This window comes from Diabrotica undecimpunctata, chromosome 3, assembly GCF_040954645.1.
Source record: "Diabrotica undecimpunctata isolate CICGRU chromosome 3, icDiaUnde3, whole genome shotgun sequence".
In the NCBI taxonomy this organism is placed as follows: Eukaryota; Metazoa; Arthropoda; class Insecta; order Coleoptera; family Chrysomelidae; genus Diabrotica; species Diabrotica undecimpunctata.
Window position 1 is genome coordinate 62,287,336 of NC_092805.1, and position 24,243 is coordinate 62,311,578.

Consider the following 24,243-nt stretch of genomic DNA (forward strand, 5'->3'; position numbering starts at 1 on the left):
ATTAGGTAACATGGCGACATATGACTCCACGTTGAAGTTGCAAGTCCTGAGACGGTGTGTCTACGAGGACTTAATGGAAGCAACTCTTAAGTCAACGCTTAAGTCCTCGTAGACACACCGTCTCAGGACTTGCAACTTCAACGTGGAGTCATATGTCGCCATGTTACCTAATCCAACGGTAACTTTAGCATCCTAGCAATTTATATAATATAATGTAAAACAAATGTAACTAAATTTTTGTTAACGGGTTTTTACCCATGTATTTAGTGGCTACATTCATGTACACCTAGACACTGATGATGGAATAATGGATTCCGAAAACGTTTTGTCTATAACAGCCCGTTTGGGTTTTTAAAAATATATACCTTTTACAAAGGATTTTTTATAAATTTTTTAATATATGGTATACAGCCAAATACAGGAACGTAGATTCCTTGTGGAAAATAAATTTTAATGTGTATAATAAATTATATATAAATATAATATTCAGTTAATTTGCCTTTAATAGAGCAAAATCGAACATTCTTACTGAACATAAAATATAGAAAATTAAATAATTTACTTTTCAAGTGATTGGAATTAAGTGTTTTCCCCTCTTTTATTTAACATTTATTCGGAAGCCATATTTCAAGAGTCTTTGGAGGATGCAAAGATGGGAATCAAAGTGAATGGAGTATTGATCAACAACATACGATATGCTGATGATGGTGTCTTAATTTGTGACAACATAGTCGATCTTCAACAACTTGTTACTATAATCGGAGAATACAGTAAGCGAATGGGATTAGAGATAATACCAAAAAAACCAAATTTATGATCATCTCCAGAAACTTGAATGCACTTGAAAACTCCACCATAACACTGAATACTAAGTCCATTGAAAGAGTGAGTAAATTTAAATACCTGGGATCGTGGCTTTTTGAAGACCGGGCATCGGACAGGGAAGTAAAATGTCGCATTGAGCAAGCTCGACAAGCTTTCGTAAAATTCAAGAAGGTAGTGACTTGTTCAGAATTCGATCTTCAACTGAGACTAAGGTTTACTAAGTGCTACGTGTGGTCAGTGCTGCTATATGGCGTAGAGGGCTGGACACTCAAAACGAGGGATATAAACAGATTAGAAGCTTTCGAAATGTGGCTTTATCGCCGCATCCTAAAAATACCATGGACAGCGAAAATCACAAATATAGATGTCCTTAAAAGAATAAACCAAAAACGCCAACTTTTCGAAACCATCAAGAAAAGGAAAAAGGCGTATCTAGGTCACATCATGCGAAATGAAAAATACCAGTTCCTCCAACTTATAATCGAGGGTAAAATTAAAGGCAAGAGAGGAATGGGACGCAAGAAAATGTCCTGGCTCCGAAACATAAGGCAATGGACAGGGATTAACGACATACAATCTCTGCACTTTTTCAATTAGCACCTAAATAAACAATTATGAGTGAGTGTTTCTCTTATAGAATTTAAATGGCTCAGTCACTGATACATATTGCAAGAAATAGAGAATTAATGGAAAATGTGATCGCTAACATCCATTAGTGGATTTGCATCTGAAGAAGAAGAAGGAATTAAGTACTAAATTTTAAAGCCATTGTTTGAGGACCACTTATCATCGAATAATTAGTTATCGGTTTTCATACATGGCTTTTAGTTTATATAAAATAAATATTGCATTTTGCTATTAGTGGTTTGTTCCACTGGCGCACTTAGGGGAGGTTTTGGGGGTTAAACCCCCCCCCCCCAGAGCACTACTCCGACACTGTTACTCACAAATTTTAAGGACTCAAAATAGAGGTAGCATAAAAAAATATTCGGTGCCCAACCAAAACCCCCCACAGGAAAATTCTAGGTGCGCCACTGGTTTGCTCCATCATTTTTGAATGATTAGGCAAAATTTGTAGAGGATTTAAAACCTCCTATATTAATAATCGACGTCACGGGTTCGTCTGCGTATCTAATTCTACGTTTGTTAATACTTTACAAAACTTCTTAAATATTTTTGCTGAATGATTCAGAAACCCAAATCATATAAAAAATTAAATAAGAAAAAGAAAACGGGAAGTTACTGCTTAAAATATATATATTTTATAAGGTTATTTTTATTAAAAACAAATTACAGATATTAAACGTAGAATTATTTAAACAGGACTTCGTATGCGTGATTTTATAAAAAAAAATAAAAATATTTAAGCAGCAAGATAAATCCCATGAAATGAACTTATTTTGAAATTATCAAAAGAATTTTAAATTAAATTATATCAAGTTATTTAATAAAATTTCACTTTCCTTGATCTGTTTCATCTCTCGCCGAATCCTAGACATCTGTTTCCCATAGCACTAAACTAATTTTTCAAACTGAAGACTGGCTCTTGTCTAAATCGTTTCAATTTTTTTTCAGAATCCAATAGCGTTGTGCACGTTAGGAATCGGAGCCACATTCGGAGAATCAATCCTCCAAGATTTACCAAGAGACAGTACAGTCGTTACCCAAACAACTTGCGAACTTCTAAGGGTCGAACAACACGACTTTCGACTCATTTGGGAGGTAAGGAGACTTTATATATCGTATCAAACAGTTCGATAATACGATCACGATGAATACTTACAAATAAAGTTCGCTATTTGATTTTATTTTTGGTTAATAATTTTCTTTTATATAAACCTTTTCTTAAAAGTCTTCCCATAAACTTTATAGCAATTTGATGCTAATGTTTTTAATGAACATGTATTTTTTTATATTCAGATATTTCAGCTAGGTATTATTTTAATTCTTAAAGCTTTTTCTATTTTCACTAATATTCTAGTTAGTCGTGTGGAGCAGTAACCTTTGTAATTTATAGTGAAATAAAAAACTAAGAGCTTTACACTTGTTATAAATTTTTCTTGGATATTAGGTATAACCCCGTCGTTACATAATATGTATAATATTAATCATGAATATATGACTGAAAGATATGAATAAGAAGTAGAAATGATATACTATGTATTTGCGTAGCAGAGGCAACTCAAAAAAGCATTAAATTTTAATAGAAACTGCATTCCCTGATAAGAAAATTGTAGTCTTGTTTATGATCAAATTTAAAAGAATTTTTTTTAGAAATGAAAATAGCTAATTTTTCAATTCTGACAAGATCTGTTTTAGAAGAACATATACAACACGACCTACCTTAAGAAATAGGCAAAAAGATTTAGGCTAAACTTCAATGTATAGGAAGATCTACAAACTTTGTAACTATGGGACAATAACTATATAATTAAGGATTGTACAGTCCAATTAATGATCGTTCTCGAAAAGATAAAAGCTGAGATTTTTTTGTGCTTTGGTGCTTTTGTGCTACACTGGCAAACAATGTGTATTGTTTTATGCATTATTTCATTCTCAATGCCCATTCTAAACTATAAATCAGTCTATTCTGACTCTGATATGAATGACTGTATGTCATTACTCATCATACTTATATAATAACGAACATAAAAGCGGTGTTTTATTAAATAAAACCAAAGATAGTGACATATTACTAAAGAATTTATAAGGGAAATCTGTTGATGATAGTTAAGGTGATGATGAAGTTAAAAACAAAGAATCTCCAAAGTTATTAGAATAATTACTTAAGCAATAATCTAAGAGATCTTAGAGACAATAGATTCGTTTCAATGTTGCATAAGTAGAAGGGCACGTAGAAAAATGTTAATTCACGTTGAAAAAAGAGAAATTATCAGAGATAATCAAGTCAGTTTGAATATAAAAATGTTTTAACCTAACTATGACAACTGTTATGGCACAAAGTTTTAAAGAAACAAATGATGTATATTGTGATCACGAATGCTGTGTAGCATCTTGAGCAAATTTTGCGTGTAATATAAATATCAGGCAACAATATAGCACGTAAGAAAGTGCCATTGTGCCATTAATGCAGTATGAATCACCAGATGAAAATAGGATGATGTATTTTAAACAATGAGCCTTTTATACTTCTACAATATAATACTATATTATATTCCTGGCTAGATTTTTCTAGTTCTGTTTTATTAATGACGGCCACATGTCACTCCATGTGTGTGGAATGTTATTAAATGCTTTTTCTAAATCAATAAAGCATGCAAAAAAATCATAGTGAATAAACGTAGTTATCGCAGTTCATTAATACATGTAAGCTAAAAAGTGCTTCTCTTGATCCCACGCTTGCTCTGAATCCAAATTGCGCTTCACTTAAGTGTTCTAATTTGGTTTATAAGCGAAAGATTTCTTCTAATTTGGTGTATATGCGAGAGTCGATATACTAAAAAGTACTTTAGGTGTATGTCACATTAAAATAATTACTTTGTGGTCGCCTCATTTTCTAGCTTTGGTTTGTTTAGGAATTAGGATAAATATTAATTGCAGCCAGTCTGCTGGCAAATATCGACTTTCATAGTTACATGTTGTTAAATAGCTAACTAAAGGTTGTGATTTGGTAGTGTTATAGTCATCTAATAGCTTTAAAAATTTTTCATGTACGTTATCAGGTCTTCACATTTTTTCATCTTTTCTTCGTTTAATTGCCACTTTGACCTCTACGTTTCTTATTTCTGTTCCGCGGAAATTAGTTGGTCAAATTGGTGTTCTTGCTTTGTTTTTGAATTATTTCCATCTGCTTAATTTGTCTATAATCTAGATTAAAATATACCTTTGGTGTCCACAATTATGCCGATATAACATTGCTTACTCATTTTCTAATTTATTTAATAGTATCGTATGTATAAACTTTATATATATATATATATATATATATATATATATATATATATAGTATGGTGTTTAAATACCAGCAAAAATAAGAGTGTACAAGACAATAATTCGTCCCACAATAACGTATGGAAGCAAGACATGGAATCTGAACCAGCAGGAAACGTCAAAATTATTGGTACTGGAAAGAAAGATACTGCGGACTATCTATCGGCCTTGCAGAGAACAGATAACAGGAGAATGGAAAAGAAGACATAATGATGAACTCCAGACAGTATATGAAGATGAAAACATAGTACGCTACATTAAAGCAAACCGAATAAGATAGTCGGGCCACGTACTAAGATCGAATAACAAAAAACTCCTGAATGCCACATTCTGGGAAAGGACCGATGGCAGAAGGTCATTTGGTCGCTCCAGAAAGAGAAGGAAGGACGCAGTAGCCAGTGATCTATGCAAAATCGGAACACAGCAATGGGAAATAGCTGCTCAGGACCGACAACAATGGAGGAAAATAGTAAACGCGGCCAAGGACTCACATAGAGTTGTAGAGCCAAATGATGATAATGATTATGTATGGTGGGGGGGTCCGTAGTTCTTTTTGTTCCATATTTTAAATAATAAGATCGTTACTGCTTCGTTTCAGTTGTTTGGTATCGTTTTACTCATTTTTTCCATTTAGGAATGTAAGATTTCGATGTTATTTTTCCTCCATACTTTAATACCTCCACGGTTATGCAATCTATTTCTGTAAATTTGTAATGATGTTTTTCTTCCATACGTTTTTTGTTTTGCATTTACTGGTTTTCGTTTGTAGGTCGGACATTCTTTGCCACAATTATCTTACTTTAAAATTAAGACAAAGGGTGGTTAACCGCTATATTTTTACTGTACTTTTGCATGAAGCAGAAGTGTGGACACCGTAAATATCAAGCATGAACAGATTTAAAGAATTGGAAACGTGGAAATGTTACTATATCACCTATACTACTTTTCAAAACTTATGAAAAAACAAAAACTTTATATGTCTGTACTATTGTTCTTTTTTTTTAATAAACCTCTTATCTTTTAATTTCTTTCAATTCTAAAATTGGCCTAGGCATTCTTGTCAACTCCCTAGCTTACACCTCCCTTTGGATCTGCTCCCTGTGGCGCAGCCATGGGGAGGTTTGGTGGTGAAACTCCCCCCCCCCCTACCCCAGGGCATTTATAAAGAACAGTAGGAAAATTAAACTTGTCATTCACACACAATACAAAAGATCCAAAACGCTAATTTAATAATTAAATTACCACTTTTAGAATACAATAATTGTTGCGTAAATACACAATAATTAGTAATATATGTTTCATTATATTTAGATATAGATACCTAATATTGGGCTCATGATAAGAATAGACAGAACGAGTCTATTGCGAGTAGCAGCTCTTAAAGGACTGTATCTACGACGGCCTTGTAGACTATCACGGGCTGTGTTTCTCTGCATACGTTAGCAGTAGAAAGAAGACATCTCTATAAGAAAAGAAAGCATTTGACAACAGCCATAAAAAAAATAAGAAAGGGAAAGATCAATGGAAAGATTGCATGAGAAATGAAACAACACGAAAGATATTGCCCAGTGAACCAAGATGCTGATCCCTAGCCTAAGGGACTTGGTAGATTGTCTGTTTTAAGACGTATCTTCATAGGTTGAGAAAGAGAAATAATACAATGCCTATACTGCGAATATTCTGACCCTGTTACTCACATAATGCTGAAGTGTAACAGACGTACAGTGAAGAGAAACAGAATGTATAGAGAAATAGGTATAAACCCTGTGACTGTGAGAGAGATGATCGTGAAGATGACATAAGGAGAAATGGAATAGTGTTTACAATTATATACGAACAGTTATTAAAAAAAAAGAGAGAAACACCAACCGGATCAACGCCAGAGATAAGATCTAGATAAAAGGAGGGCGTGTTCCAAAAATGTCGTCAGCCTTACAGTGCCCATCCCACTTTCGCAGTACGGTACGCGCAACAGTCAATTAAAATGAAACACTTTCTATTCCTACATTTAATTTTACCTAATCTCTTAAATATATTATCTATTATGTACAATCTAAACTTTGTTCACCGAAACTGCCATACACAAATTTTCACCGTAATGTTTCTTTTAATATTTACTGATATCATATGCTTGTATTAAACTATAAATAACAGCCTTTGTCAATTTTCTTCTTCCCTTTATTTTAAAAACACGATGTAAATTTCCGAATCATAACAACTTCCCCGCCTTTGATTTTTATTTACAAAGTTTTTTATTTTTATCGATGAACAGGAAATATTTTTTTAATCAAACTAGATCTACATCATATTTCTATTTTCCCTGCCAATTCATCTTTCATTTATTTCTTTTAAATCCAAATATTCACCTCTTATTTCCAGTCTCCATTATATCCGATTGATCGCGTGCCATTTATTTTATACTAATAATCTTCTTCAAACTCTTCGAATACACATTCGCTTTTAAATTTCTTTTATTTTTTGTTCTTCTTGTTATTTCTAGTTCTTCTGTTCCTCCTTTCCTTCCTCCCTTCTGTTCCTTCCTTCTCGGCTAGGAAGTGAAAAACGCGGAGTTGTGTAGATAGCATGTGACTGTGTAACAACAGTCTAACCCGACAGGTATGTACTGTACAGATGTATCCAACCTAAATCAAAAGATCAACAAGACGTGTCTGCTAGTCCAAAGGTGCAATATACTCTGATATCCATGGTCATAATATTAACGTTGAATCTCTTGAATGCACAACAGGCAGTTTTATTCAAATCACTTGAACAGAATACTGTCTCATCCATATCATCTACCTAACGATTTTCTTATTCTCCCACTGAAAAAATTAGATCCTTTAGATCTCATTACACCAAGAAATTACTTAAAGTTATACTTTTAAATTATAAAAAACAGTTTTTGTTGAGATATTTTATAACGTACACTTTTTTGGTTAATACGCGTATCGAATTAAATAAATAAATAACCATAAGTACCACTTTCAGATGTTCAGAAATTAAATTTAGATATATTTTTAATTTCGAAATACACAATTTTCTTAATTTTTAAAGTCTACGTTTCCATAAAGTATATTTTCTATTTAATTTAATGTCTTCGTCTCCTTCTTTACTAATTACTTTTAACCTAAAAGAACTTAATTTGAGAAGGGTTACGATCGAAGATCGTGACTTTAAACTCATTTAGGAGATAAGAAACTTTTATGGGACTCGACTAGACGGACTAGACGGTTTAAGCGTTCTTTTATGATCCAAATCAAATAAACGGATAATAAATTGCATTTTCCATTTAAAATGCTGCAATAACTCATTAGAATTCTAACCGACACATCAAGGAGATTTCTTTTAATGTATTTAATCATTGTGTGCTATACATTTTCTCTGATATTACACTGTTAAAAAGGGTATTATTACAAGTAACTTCAAATGTATACTGTATACGTTTTTTATATTTATCACTTGAATTGATTGAAAAATCATATCATATGTGCCTTCAGAAAATTTACTTGTTTAGTAATAGACGTTAGCCATTTTTTGAATTGATAAATCCATTTTTTGAATTTTTTAACCTGAATATGGATTCATATTAATTAAGTGGCCCTTTCTGTTTCTGGGATATAAAATTTCAATAAAAACCGATATTTTTTTTAAATGATGTAAGTACAAACATTTCGAATGTTGAAAGTGACATTCGAGCCATTCGAAATAAAATTTTTGAAAATATTGTGAATTCGGAACAGAATATCAAATTGTGTCACTACATGTCAGTAGTTCCAATTGAAAGGAAAATATCGACAACAGAACAAGCAGTCAAGTGGCGTAACTTTTCCGTACACTAATTCTTGTCGAAAAGAGTCAGCAAGAAAAAAGTTCAGGTATTCCCGGCATTATTCATGAAATGTGTGAATATTAAAAGAGATCGCATAAACTACGTTGCTCAAACATTGTCAGACGAAAATATCCCAAAAGAAAATCGGGGTGGAGATCACGTATCCACAAAATATGTTGTTAAAAAGAATAAAATAAGAGAGTTTATTAGTAAACTACAAGCAAGAGAAAGTCATTACAATAAAAAGAAAGCAAGACGAATTTATTTGGCCACTGATCTAAGCATAAAGAAATTACATGGCGTGTACCTCACTCAATGCGACCCTGAACATAATGTAAACTTTTCGATGTTTAAGAGGATATTCGTTAATGATTTTAACATTGGGTTTGCTACTCCAGCATCAGATGTATGTGCACAATGTACTAGACTTAAATTCAAAATTAGAACGGAAATTAACGAAGTAAAGAAGAGAGACTTTCGTACTGAGTCAAGTATCCACGGAAAGAGGGCTAATGCTTTTTATAGTTTGCTAAAAGAAACACCTGAAAATTTCATTACATTCTGCTTTGATATGCAGCAGGTGCAGCCTTTGCCCAAAACTATTAATGATGCGTTTTATGCACAGCAGATTAGCATGTATGTTTTTTCTGCGTTGATAGCCAGTCCAAACATCCAACTTTTTTTACGTGGACTCAAGATCAGGCAGGTAGGGGATCAATTGAAATAGGTTCTGCACTTGTAAATTATTTTAATTCTTTAGAGTACGATAATATTACGACAATTCGCCTCTTTTGCGACGGATGCGGTGGACAAAACAAAAACTCCCATATTATTCATTCGCTGTACTTCTGGCTTAGATTTAAAGCTCCAGTTCAAGTAACAGAAATATTAATTGTATTTCCAGTCAAGGGTCATTCGTATTTGCCAGCAGACAGGGTATTTGGGAGAGTAGACAAGCTTCTAAGAAAAAAAGTAACAATTCTCTTTAGAGAGAAATATGAAGAAATTTACAAACAAATTGGAATTGTTAAAAAGATAGGCACTGCTTGGAGATTGTTTAATATGAAAGAGCTTTAAGTTGGCTTGAAGAAAATGAAAGCGCTAGTCGAGTGGCCAATTCATAAAAATACGATCATTCCAAAACTATTATTTTAACAGTGGGTTGGAAAATTTTAAAAAGCTTTTGAAACCAAAATTTTCTGATATTGAGTTGACCATCTCAGAAAAAGAATTAACTCGGTGTATCCCCGAAAAGAAAAAAAAATCCCTTAAACCCATTAAATCAACAGTTCGATAAAGATTGGGATAAATTAAAGAAACTTGACTGGTATCGAGAATTGCTTAATGGCAAAAGTTTGAATGAAAAGGATGAGAAGGAAGTGAAAGGGAGACATGTGACTGCCTGGAAAAGGAACCAATGCTTCAGATTTGATTTTACGTTTTACTTTTTTCAAATTGTTAAATACTTATAATAAAAATAATTTTCTACATTCTAGTCTGTTTATTTTCTTTTATTAACAACAAAAATATGGTGCTCTTGCAAAGATCTTTCAGACAAAAACCGATAAATTTCTGTTTTCAAGCAAAATCCGATAAATTAAAAAGAAAATCAAAAATAAAAACAGTAAAAAAAGATAATATATTAAAATTCTAGAATTTTATTACATGACTTATAACTACTATTAATTTCCAATATGAGTTATGGGATTTTGCTGAACAAGTTTTTGGCTTTTATCTCAAAATTGGAAAAAGTGGATTTATGGGCTTTTGCATGTATGCTCCTCAGACACGGCAGATGAAACTCTATATTATCATATTTATTACATAGAATACTAGCTGACCTTCGTACCGCTTTAGAATTAATAAATGTTCTAGTAAATTATTAGCAGAGTTCTATTAACTTTTTTATATTAAGAATAAAAGAATGAAGTTTAATAAAAGATCAAAAAGAAGCTAATTCACGTGGCATCCAAGTAATCATTAGCTGAATGTGTTGCACTCGTGTCAATGATTTTCATTGAAGGACCTTGTGATATCATCATCATCATCAGTGGTGCTACAGCTCTAGTTGAGCCTTGACCTTCCCTAGTCTATTTCGCCAGTCGTTTCTGTTCATCGCCAACCGTTGCCAATTTGCCTTGTGATATACTATAGCCATATTTTGTAACTGTACTAAAATAATTATTTTCTATATTTAGTCCAATAGCATTTAAGCATTAGTCATGTGTTTATCATCATGGCGAATGCAAAGCGAATCAAATAATAAATTCGTTTAGATAATTCCAATGGATTATCGGTTGGTGCTATCGGAATTCTCAGAATCAGAACTTTGTCATACTTTAAATATTCCTTTGAGTATCGTTTTCGCTGTGTCTTACATAAATTGTGCAGTAGTAAGCCAAGTACACGTCTTCGTCTGTTACACAGTCAATAGATTTGAAGAAATGCAGTGAATTAAAGATTTTATTTTGATTTATTAAGTTGAAGTCATCTATATCCATGTTATTTACTACTAAAATTGTTTTTTGACTCCTTTTTGTGATGTTTGTGTTTAGAGCTGACGCTCGTTCGGGAACACTTTAATAATGAGCTCGTCCTTCGTTAAGACGAAATGGTAAAAGTACGGACGAAATGAAATTTGCATCGACGGAACCATTACCGATAGCCAGTAATAAATTTCATATTTGTCCTTAGTTAGTTTCATTACCTCATTGCACACTTCTTTCTATTCTGAGTCTAAAATTGCTACATTCGTTCAAAATAAATGCTTTGATACATCTAGATCATATTCAATTATATGTTCCAATTCTCACTTAAAACTATCGCTAAATACACGATTTGGTCATTTGGATGGATGTCATACTCCCATTGCGGTGAGAACCTTCCACAACTTCTTCTAGCTCAGCAAATCGAAGGCCTTGAGGTTATAATAAATGCAACATAAATATATTGTGATGCTGAATTATTAGTCGCTGATTGTTCATTAATTTGTCGAACGTTTAATATTTGTTGCCCAGTATAGCGTCCAGAAAATTCAGAATTTTTGATATTTAAATAGTTTTATCCTATTAAGTAGTATAGGCAGCATAATTTTACTGTACTGTGTTAATATTATATTGTACTATAGTTGCTGCATAAGTCTCTCGAACCTTATTAATAAGAAGGGATATTATATTGATCTTGACCAGTCCTCCGGCCACGTGCAAGTTTTCCATACGATTTGGAAAATTGTGTTCTATATGTTCATTCCGATGCCACCTAAAGCCCATACTAGTTCGACAGCTTTAGCCCTTTTTGCCTTCTTATTGTCATTTCAACATCGCTTCTGAGTATGTCAGGTTCTTTCTCAAAACTGAATCTTGTGTTACTGACACCTCTACATCTGCATCAGCCATCAAAGTTACACAATATTTCCCATATCTTTTTATTAATTCTTGTTTGACAGCAAACATGAATTCGTTCTCGCCTTGTTCTCCTTCTCGTTCTCAAAAGGTCCACCATCAAATATTTCTGCTGCTTATATATATATATATATATATATATATATATATATATATATATATATATATATATATATATATATATATATATATATATATATATATATATATATATATATATGTATATATATATATATATATATATATATATATATATATAATCCAGAAAAAGGGCGTATCCATTAATACTAATAGTGTATGGCATTTTTGCCAACGAGATCCTTCCGGACAGGTTCCAGCGCCGTTTGCATCTTTACATCTTTAACCCTGTTTCAACTAGCCAGTGTCGCACACACTAGCCCAGGAGGACCGATGGCTTAACGTGCCCTCCGAAGTACGCTAAACGGCTTGTATCATTATTAGAAATGAAAATGTCATTGTTGGTGCCGAGATTCGAACTAGTGCGCTCTGGCCTATGAAGACAGCATCTAGCCACTGAGCTTCCTAGGTATTATTACCTGACGCATATTCTCACAATCATGCCTGCTTCCGTATCTTTCTTTTGAGGTTAAGTAAGACATATTACGATCAATAGCTTTACTGTAATACATCCAATGTTGGAGTATGAGCGTTGGGTGGATGAAAGAGAGAAGTTTGAAAGAGAGTGTAATTATAGAATGTTTGATTCGGTAAGAGAAATGGTGAAGAAAATAAGGAGAAATGAGTAAAAAAAATTGTAAGGTAGCTGCTTTCTTTAAAAGAATGACAGGAGTGGGAACTTGAAACTGTGAAACCAAACATCCATTCATATTGTTCTTTTTTTAGATGAACTGATGATGCTTTCTGAGTAGAAAGCGAAACATCTTCAATAAATAAATGAAGTAGCCACCTTCTTTGTCTTTTATTTTTCCACTTTGACCGAAAAACCCACCACTCTTCGAGTGTACCCTATTTTATTTTGGATTTAGTACCGTACTATTTTTAATATAAAATTAGTTTTTCTTGGGTTTAGGTTCAATAAATTATATAAGATGTGAAACTAGATTTTATTTTCCATAAAAATCAACGTTTCGGCAGGAAACCCTTGCCTTTGTCAAGATTCTAAAATAAACAAGATTAAAAAAATTGTAAAATATGTATATATATATATATATATATATATATATATATATATATATATATATATATATATATATATATATATATATATATATATATATATATATCTTCTTCTTCACGTGCCATCTTCGCGACGGAGGTTGGCAATCATCATGGCTATTCTGATCTTAGATGCTGCTGCTCTGAATAGTTCAATTGATGTGCATCCGTACCATTCCCTCAAGTTACGCAACCATGAGATTCTTCTTCTTCCTACACTTCTCTTGCCCTGGATTTTCCCTTGTATAATCAATTGAAGTAGGTTGTATCTCTCATTACGCATAACATGCCCCAGGTATTGCAGTATATATATATATATATATATATATATATATATATATATATGTATTGCAGTATTGTATATATATATATATATATATATATATATATATATATAACTTACCAAAACGTAAAAACGGACACTGACATTAATGAAGTGACAAATAAAAGTTGATATTTGATATCTCATGGTTGACTGTCATTAGTGTGTAATTAAGAGCTTTTTATTGTGTTACATTTATTATTATTTAAATCAGATTGAAATATATTTTATTTAGATTTTGTGTATCTTTTTTGTCATTTATTCTGGAAATCACGGAAATGTTATTTATCGATTGATATTGAGATTAAAAATGAGATCTGGAAAGCTTTTTATTCTATGAATAATAAGAACGAGCAAAATTTATATTTACAGATTACAGACCTTAATAGAAGCATACGATAGCGTGCCCAGGAAAGAACTATGGGAAGCAATGAGAAGAATGCGCGTTAGAGAGAAATGGGTGAATATAACACAAAGACTGTATAAAGAAACACAAGTGAAAATAAAGTTAGGTAATGAAATAACAAAAACAATCACCGCAACAAAAGGCCTCAAACAGGGATGTGGTCTCTCACCTACACTTTTTAACATATATATATATATATATATATATATATATATATATATATATATATATATATATATATATATATATATGTATATATATATATATATAGATATATATATATATATATATATATATATATATATATATATATATATATATATATATATATATATGTGTATATATATATAGATATATATATATATATATATATATATATATATATATATATATATATATATATATATATTAGGCTTTGAAAAGATGGTATAAAAAATGCGGAACAATGGGCATACCACTACAAGAGAATATATTACATTCACTACTTTTCGCAGATGATCAAGTCATTTTTGCACAAGACAGGGAGGATATGGAATATATGATAAGGAAATTAAAGGAAGAATATGAACTTTGGGGGCTCAAGATAAATATGTGCAAGACCGAATTCTTATGTATTGGACCCGAGGTTGCAGATTTGAATGTAAGTTTAGAAGAAGAGACTATTAAGAGTTGTAAGGCTTTTAAGTATTTAGGGTCAATGATTAGCCGAGATGGTACTTGTATGAAAGATATAGAAATGAAAATAGCACGGGGAAAACAAGCCACAAGAGCACTTCATGGAGTGATATGGAAAAACACTCTAACCAAAGAAAACAAAAAGAACATCTTTCAAAGCATAGTGATGAATATTACCCTATATGGAGCGGAAGTATGGCCAATGACAACAACAATACGAAATAAAATAAGAACAGTTGAACTGGACCTTATGAGAAGATGTCTACAAATCACAAGAGCGGATAGAATAAGAACAGAGGAAATATGGAACAGAATGGAAGTAAAATGCTTAATTACAAAAAAGTTGGAAAACAGAGCCCTGCAGTGGTACGGGCATGTACAAAGAATGCCAGAGCATAGGTGGCCGAAAAGAATATTAAACTGGGACCCGCCGGGAAGAAGACGGAGAAGAAGAAGAAGAATAGAAGCCACTGAAATAAAGCGTAGAGTGAACAAAAATCCAAATCAAGATAATAGGCCTAACTTAGGCCTAGATAAAACTCCAACCTCACGAATAAAAAATAAGTCTTTTGTATATAACATAAAACTAAATGGTGTTTTATTGGCTAAACACCAATTTGCAAAAATGTTTTTATACAAATTCACGGTGTATCTCGTAATCGAGTTGCAAGGTTAACCAACCTATTAGCCAGAAACACAACACCCGTTGATATGAGAGGCAAAAACCGTAGTGGTACGTACACAGAAACTTATTATTAGTCAAAGAAAAACCAATACTTAGATGCATTACTAAATATTTCTAAAAATGTACGAAATGTTTAAAACTACATACCCTGAGTTAAAGAAAAAAGTGAAGTATAGTTTTTTTTACAAATATTTTAAGGAAAATTTTAACTTATCCTTTGGACAACCACAAGTAGACGCATGTAGCCAGTGTGAAAACTTTAAATCAAAACTGTTTTTTGCATGCAGTATCAAAAATAAGAGTGTCTCAGATTGCCAAAAATCTGACAACAAAATCAGTGAAGCAATAATAGCGCAAATATAGAAACTTATTCGGAGTTTTCCCAGAAAAAAATCTCACTATAGTAGGGTAGATAATCTTAAAAGGTATTTTTTATCTCCTGAGTTGAATATTGCAAAAATGCATCGCCTGTACCTTGAAAAATATGAACCAGAAAAGTATGTTCTAGAAGACGGGAATGATTTAAAGGACATTAAGCCAGTAGTAACATATGATTTTTATCACCGGCACTATAACCTCAATCATAATCTTAGTTTTGGTCATCCGAGATCAGACCGCTTGAATAACACAATTGCCGTAGAAGTCAATGAAGAAACTAAAACTCGCTTGGAAACTGAAAAGCGTCTACACTTACTGAAGGCCGAAATATTTTATACCAAATTAAGGGAATATACCAATCTTGCTCGCGAAGATGAATCAGTTGATGTCTTATGCTTTAATTACCAACAAAACCTGCCACTAGCCACATATTCCTTCAGGCGATGTATTCTATAAAATGCAGTTATGACAATACAACTTTTGTGTACATTCTGCCAAGAAAAGAGAGGCTAATATGTACGATGAGCTCACTGCCAAAAAAGGTTGTAACCTGGTGGTAAGTTTTGTACATCATTATTTAACAAACTTTGTCCCGGAAACTGTTTCGACGCTCTATTTATTTTCGGACAACTGTTTTGCCCAAAACAAAAATCACACCATAGTGCAGTTCTTTCATACATTCATGAATGCTTTCAATAGTACCTAATATTCAACAAATTATACATCACTTTGAGATAGAATCTCAGATGCGAAGAAGGAGAGAAGTACCAAAACAAGGCGCCTTAATATTGAACTCCTCAAAAACCCGCAAACGGTAGAAAGGTTTCAAAACTATATCGAAACTAAATACATAACTAATTAGTGAACAATGGGAAACGTGTAAAAATTACATTAAAGACGCAGCAAATAACATTCTAGAAGAATGCATATAAACTGATGCAGTAAAGAAGAACCCAAGAAAAAGAACAAAAATATAAAGATCTCAGAAGAGAAGAGAAGTACATCCATCGGAGAAAAAAGCGAACTTATGAAAATAGAATATTGGAAGAACTTGAGGCATTAAAAAAGGGAAATCAAACAGGAAAATTCTATAAAAATCTAAATAAAGCAAGAAAAGAATTTAAACAGGATCGAATTATGTAAGGATAAGGAGGGGCATATACTGAATACAAAAGAAGAAGTATTAAAAAGGTGGGTGGAACACTATAAAGAACTGCTTACTATCGAAGTAGAAGATCCAAATCAACCACCCCCAGGAGCAAACAACAATACACCATTGGAGCCTCCATCAATTCAGGAAGTACGGGATGCAATAAAACACCTAAAAAATAATAAATCTCCAGGAAGTGATGGTATACCTGCGGAACTTATTAAATGTGGAGGTGCTACTCTGACTAATCATATATATATATATATATATATATATATATATATATATATATATATATATATATATAATATATATATATATATAATATATATATATATATATATATATATATATATATAATCATACTGAGAGCCTGGAATGAGGAACAAATCCCAGAAGAGTGGTGTATTGGGATCGTTTGCCCGCTACACAAAAAGGGCGATGAATTAGAATTTAGAAACTATAGGGAAATAACCCTCCTTAATACAGCATACAAAATATTTTCGAGTATTTTATATGGTCGCCTGAGTGAATATTCAGAGGAGCTTCTTGGCAAATATCAAAGTGGTTTTAGGCCTGGTCGATCAACAACAGACCAGATCTTTGTGCTAAGCAAATACTGGAAAAAACCAATGAATTCAATATCGACACATACCATCTTTTCGTAGATTTTAAATCGGCCTGTGATAGTGCCCTAAGAAAATAAATTGTATAAAGACATGGATGAATTCCACATCCCCGATAAACTGATAAGATTGGTTAAGGCTATAATGCGTAAAGTTGTTTGCAAAGTCGAAATACAGGGCGAACAATCACAGGCATTTGAAACGCATGTTGGGCTGCGACAGGGAGATGCGCTGGCGTGTCTCCTTTTCAACATAGCTTTGGAAAAGGCGGTCAGGGATGCCCAAATAGATAGCAGAGGAAACATTTTTAATAAATCATCCCAAATTTTGGCATATGCAGATGATGTTGATCTAGTTGCCCGCACAACACGCAAGCTAGAAGAAATGTATACCACCTTGTCAAACGCCTCAAAAAAGATGGGCCTGCACGTAAATGAAAATAAAACTAAGATAATGGCATCAACACCCAACAATAGAGCCAGAAACATCGGCCACCAATTCACGGTTGATAATTCTACCTTTGAAGTGGTGGACAAATTCACATACTTAGGCATCACCAAGGAGAACCTCATGACGGAAGAAATCAAGCGAAGAATAATCCTAGCAAACAAATGCTATTTTGGACTGATTAGACGTATGAGAAGCAGAAACTTAAGCCAAAAAACAAAAATAACCATATACAAAACCCTTATACAACCAGTGTTGATATATGGATCGGAGACATGGACCATTTCCAAGGCAGATGAAAATCTCCTGCTTATATTTGAACGAAGGATCCTGAGAAGAATATTTGGTGGCATCTGTGAAAATGGTGTTTGGAGAAGGAGGTACAACTACGAGATATATCACATATATAAACATATATTTGGTGGTAAAGACGTAGTATCCTTTATTAAAATAGGAAGACTAAGATGGGCAGGACATCTGGCAAGATCACAGCAGAACAACCCCCCTAGAAGAATCCTTATGTCACAACCTGTGGGAAGTAGAAATAGGGGTAGACCAAAACTCAGATGGAGGGATGGTGTAGATGAGGATGGTAGACAAATAGGCGCAGCAAACTGGCAACAGATGGCAATGGATAGAACTGACTGGCGTAATAGACTTGGGAAGGTCGAGGCTCTTTTATAGGGCTGTAGCACCAATGATGATGATGATACATCACTTTCCAGAACCTGGTCACAGCTTTCTATCGTGAGACTGTTGCTTTGGTTTGATTGAAAAAGAAAAACGGAAAAAAGAAATAGTATACTTGCCTTCTGAATGGAAAAAATTAGTCAAGACAACGTCAAAACAGTTTCGCGTATTAGACGTTACCCAGGATATATTCTACGATTTTTCAAGCACTTTTAAACCTATTTTTAAAAAAGTCATAACTAACCAACAAAAAGAAATAATTACAATCTTATATCAGAAACCTGTCAACTGAAAGTTTTATCAAAAATGAATTTAATACAGATTCTGATTGTTCAAGTAGAAATACATATTTTAGTGCAGAAACCTGTCAAAAGGCATGACTCTAAGTAAGTAGTTTATATGTCAACAACAATATTTTACTTTTACTTTTTTCCCTATAATTTCATCATATTCTCTCACAGCAACTACTACTGTAGTAAAGGAAGGTTTCTTCACATTTTGTTTAGGGTACAATGTAACTGTTTGTATGGGAAAATAAACCCGTTGTTTATACTATTCTCTTTGTAATTTCATTATATTTTCTCACCTATTAGACCTTCCTAGGACTTTAAATATTTATTTCAAAACTAAAATGAGCCAAATCGATTCAGTCGTTCTCGATTTACTATAAAAGAAGTTATAAAAACATAAAATGACATTTGTTAAACGTCATTTTATGATATTTTATATGTAGTTATAAAATATCATAAAATGACGTTTAACAAACGGATCAAATGAGCTAAAATTGTATAGGTGAAGTCGTATAAAACATTTTGAATTTACAATTAAAAAAATAAGGGTCATTTATCCACATAAAAAATATCCTATCTCCTAAGTTGGACCAACAAATACACTGATACAAAATTTTATTGCAATCGGTTCAGTGGTTTTTAAATATTAGCTTCGACAAACATCATAACACGAGATTTTTAAATATAAAGATATAAGTATATACATTCATAAATCATAAATATACGGACGATGGTTGTACGATGTACCTAAATACGTTCGCGCTGCTGTTAATTACCAGGCAATCTAATATTTCCATTTCCTTCTTTAACTGAACGTGATGAAAACGTATGTTTTGAGCTTTAATTATTACGGGCAAGATAATCATTATAAATACACAATGAATGTTCACTTAAATCTTTTGGCTTTTTGTGCAACATCCGGAACATTTGAGTTTTTATTATCGTTACTAAATAACCCCTGAGAATGCTGAAGTATAGCCGACAGCGGAGTAATCCACATGAATGTTTATTTTTTGTAAAGTGTTTGATAGGATCTTGATAAACACCGGATTAAACATGTATTTATATAATAACTAATATAAAATATTGGTATCTTTTATAAAAAAAAAGGAGCATTGGATATGGTAAAAAAATAATTGAAAAATGTAAGGTACAAACATCAATATTTTGTGTTTGTCTTTACTATGTCTTCTTTGGTCTTTCACTTACCTACTCCAGTAAGAAGAAGCATAGAGGGTGAAATTTGTAAAAAGAGTTGAAGTGAAAGGTCAAAGAAGATATGGTGGTAGACGTTTAGGCAAGACACCTGTATGGACAGAATTATGATTGGTTTGACATGTGGCTAGTGCATCGAGCAAAAAGACAAAAGAGGGAATTTAATCGTTATGAAAAGGCGACCAAAAAAGTGGCCTCTGATGGCGGACATATCCGGAAATGCGAATGCGCCAAATTTAAATTTTCCGACACTTATTAACAGTAGCTATAAAATAGTTTTCAGAATGTGTCTTAGACGATCAAAATTTTAATTAAATATTAACGATAACAGTCTAAAATGTGAAACAATTATTAAAAAACTTCAATATAAATAAGATTTCATGTGACAGTTGGGACAAATAATAACATAACCCAACTAAATTTGATTTCTTAAACAAGGAAAGACTCTCTTTCCTTGTTTAATTTGGCCTCTCAAGATGGCACTTCCTGTCTAACAATATTTTTGCCCCCACTACCTTTACATTCCCTCTTTTGTCTTTTTGCTCGATGGGCTAGTGGCAATCCAACTAGTGTTGATATCGGCATACCTCTCCATCCATTAATTTTTAGATGCACTTTTCTATTACAGGACAACTTTATTAGATTTGCAATAACACCTTGTAGAATTTCTGTGGCATATAATTTATCTGTTAGTATGTCTATATCAACTACACCATATGCTTACTTATTGTCTAAAAATAAGCAGGAGACTGAGTTGTTTCGGGTAGATGCTAATTTATCAGTAACAAATGATACTATAACTTATTGAGTTCACAGTGTTGTAACGTATTTTTAATAAATTGTTTAGACGTTTTAATGACACAATATTCCAATGAAATAGATCTGTATAAGTCTGGAGAGTCGCTAGGTTTATTAGGTTTAAAAATAGGTATTATTAAATATTTTTTTAGTCATCTAGTGCGTTCGATTTGTATGTACATATATATATATATATATATATATATATATATATATATATATATATGAAAGTAAAAGATTGCATTTCATTTCAATCGGAACTCCACCATTGCTCTACACGTGTTTCGAGTTATTCAACTCATCATCAGGAGCACTTGTGGAAGTTCAACTGAAATTAAATTCAGTCTAGTATTTGGTTATTATAACCAAAATAACAGACAGGTACGCTAGCAGCGACATCTATACGAAGTAACAAGAAATCCAGACACCTCTCTCTGATAGTAAATTAAGTGAACCGCAAATTCAAAGCCTCTTACTAGAAACTTTTAACGACGCTAGAAGTATCTTTTTACTTCATCATGCATCTACGATTCACCTTTGAAAATTACTATCTTTTGCGCTCTTTACGTAGAGAAAGACGTTTAAATGAAAGTAAAAGATTGCATTTCATTTCAATCGGAACTCCACCATTGCTCTACACGTGTTTTGAGTTATTCAACTCATCATCAGGAGCACTTGTGGAAGTTCAACTGAAATGAAATGCAGTCTAGTATTTGATTATTATAACCAAAATAACAGCCAGGTACGCTAGCAGCGACATCTATACGAAGTAACAAGAAGTCCAAAGACCTCTCTCTGAATTAGGTGAACCGCAAATTCAAAGCCTCTTACTAGAGACTTTTAACGACGCTAGAAGTATCTTTTTACTTTAACATGCATCTAAGATTCACCTTTGAAGTGAGTTGAATAACTCGAAACACGTGTAGAGCAATGGTGGAGTTCGGATTGAAATGAAATGCAATCTTTTACTTTCATATATATATATATATATATATATATATATATACATATATATATTTATATATATTCATATAGTCACATGCTAGTATTAGGCTAGTTGTTTATTTTGTAATCAGACAATCATACAGAGGTCTTTTTCAGGTCAATAAAGCAAATTTGCCTTATATTTACCTTATGCTTTCTATATAAAGAAAATATGCCTATTTTCATTCATAGTACCATAAAATATGTCATATATATATATATATATATATATATATATATATATATATATATATATATTGTTAAATTAAATGGCCAAATATATGGCCTGGGAGGACAAATTCGTTAAACTTCCCGTGCTCGAATCGGTATCAATAAAGTGTTATGATCATTTCGGCCTATCCCAGCCTCATCAGACACTTGGGCTGATACAAATTCAAACTCGGAAAGTCCAACGAATGTCTCCCAAAACTTCACTACAACAGTAGTTAGCTTACAAAGGCGCCACCTGCTTTGGCGGCCGTAAACGAAAACGATATGATAATATCGTTTTCTGTATCCTTTGCGCTATGCGAAATGTGTAAAAGATAAAATCTTTTAGCGAAAGCCGCTATCGCTTTAATAAATTAAATGGCCAAATATATGGCCTAGGAGGACAAATTCGTTAAACTTCCCGTGCTCGAATCGGTATCAATAAAGTGGTATGATCATTTCGGCCTATCCCAGCCTCATCAGACTCTTGGGCTGATACAAATTCAAAATATATATTGTTGTAAATATTTAATAAGTGTTAAGAAGAAGAAGCTTAGTTAAAACTGGGATCTCAGTAATCATTGCGTAATGGATATTATTTATTCCAGGAGACATACAATTTTTCTCTTCACAAGCTTGTTGTAATTCTTTCATTTTAAAAGATTTATTTAGCATGTGGTCATTAGTATAATAACTTTTAAACTCTTTTGGTTTTTTGTTAACCTAATTTGGGCCAATTCTATTATGGAAATATTCTTTCCAGTCGTCCCACTCCATATGTTGTCTATTTGCTTGTATTCTGTTTTTGAACCTATTTAGTTTAGCCCAGACGTCTTTCATTGGAGTATTTTTGTTTAAACTTTTGCGATATGATTTCTAACTAGCACTTTTTACTTGATTTGTGATTCTTCTAACTATTGCATTGTCATAACTATTGCTGATAACATTTAATAAAACATTACTTACTAAAAGTGTAGTGTGTCTCAGCGGCAAAGGGATTCAAGTGCATTTGAATCTGTGTGCCACTGACAAATAAAATTATTGTTCTTAATCAACTAATACAGTAACAGTAGTGCTTTGTGCTGTACAAACAGAATAACGTACCTGTGAAAATTGCTGTTAAGTATGCTAAGACTGTCAGACATTTGTTTTCTAAAACAAAAACACCCTTGTCCCTTCTGGAACAAGTAAATGTCATCTATCATATACCTTGTACTGAGTGTGACTCATGCTACATCGGGCAGACAGGGAGATCACTGAGAGGGCGTTTTACGACACACCGCAGTGATACCAACTAGTCTAAGCATACTTGTGCTCTTGCCCAGCATGCTATTAACACTAAACACAAAGTGGACTTTAATGAAGTTAAGATTTTTGGCAATAAACGCAATCTCGTTAAAAGACAGTTTTTGGAAACATGTTCAATACTGAAACACCCTAACGCTCTTAATAAGAGAACGGACATTAGTCACTTGAGCCAAATTTATCATGCATTAATATTGCAGAATTAGGCTTAATATGTTGTTTACTTTAAAATTGTCCCCTAAGGTGTATGTTCTATCATATTTTCATATTAAATAATTTCAAATAAAAATAAAATAAAATATTTTCTTACTTTATTTAACTTAGATTCATTCAACTTACATTTTATTGATTATTTTGTCAATGTTACATTTACATATGTGAAATAATTGTTTCTGATCAAATAGTTTAATAAAATTTTATAATTAACATTGATTCATAGAATCTTTACTAGTCTCAGTTCCAAATTTTATGAACCTTGGACTGTTGGAAGTTGAATCAATCTTCACCTGTTGGCTGGTTATTCAGCCACAACGTAACGTAGACTATTTCAATACGCCTTGCTGTTCTGTCATATTTTCACCTCAAACACTGTCTTTTCTCGTTGTTTGGCGTGGATCCTACTTGTTGCTTCCATTTTAACCGGCAGCAGCTAAGAAGCTAAGAGTGGTAATCTCATTATATTTTTAAATATCACTATATTTCAATCTTAATCAATTTAATAATGTTACCTAAAGTTAAAATTAAATTTAGCTAATAATATACTGTTGGAAGTGCATCTTATGATCTTTATAGTTCTCTGCAAATTAATGATTTTACTTAAGTTTCAATTAATTGTTTATACAACATAATCTTATAATGT

The 24,243-nt window shown here is 32.5% G+C and overlaps 1 protein-coding gene across 4 annotated transcripts in view; it reads left to right on the plus strand.

The window, feature by feature from the left end:
* Positions 1-24,243, plus strand: part of Epac (Exchange protein directly activated by cAMP) — a 665,395-nt gene that overhangs the window by 407,635 nt on the left and 233,517 nt on the right. For all 4 annotated transcript variants that reach the window (XM_072525991.1, XM_072525990.1, XM_072525995.1 and 1 more), the window contains one exon: positions 2,401-2,547. In XM_072525991.1, coding sequence (XP_072382092.1) covers positions 2,401-2,547 — 147 coding nt within the window. The remainder of the gene's footprint in view (positions 1-2,400; positions 2,548-24,243) is intronic.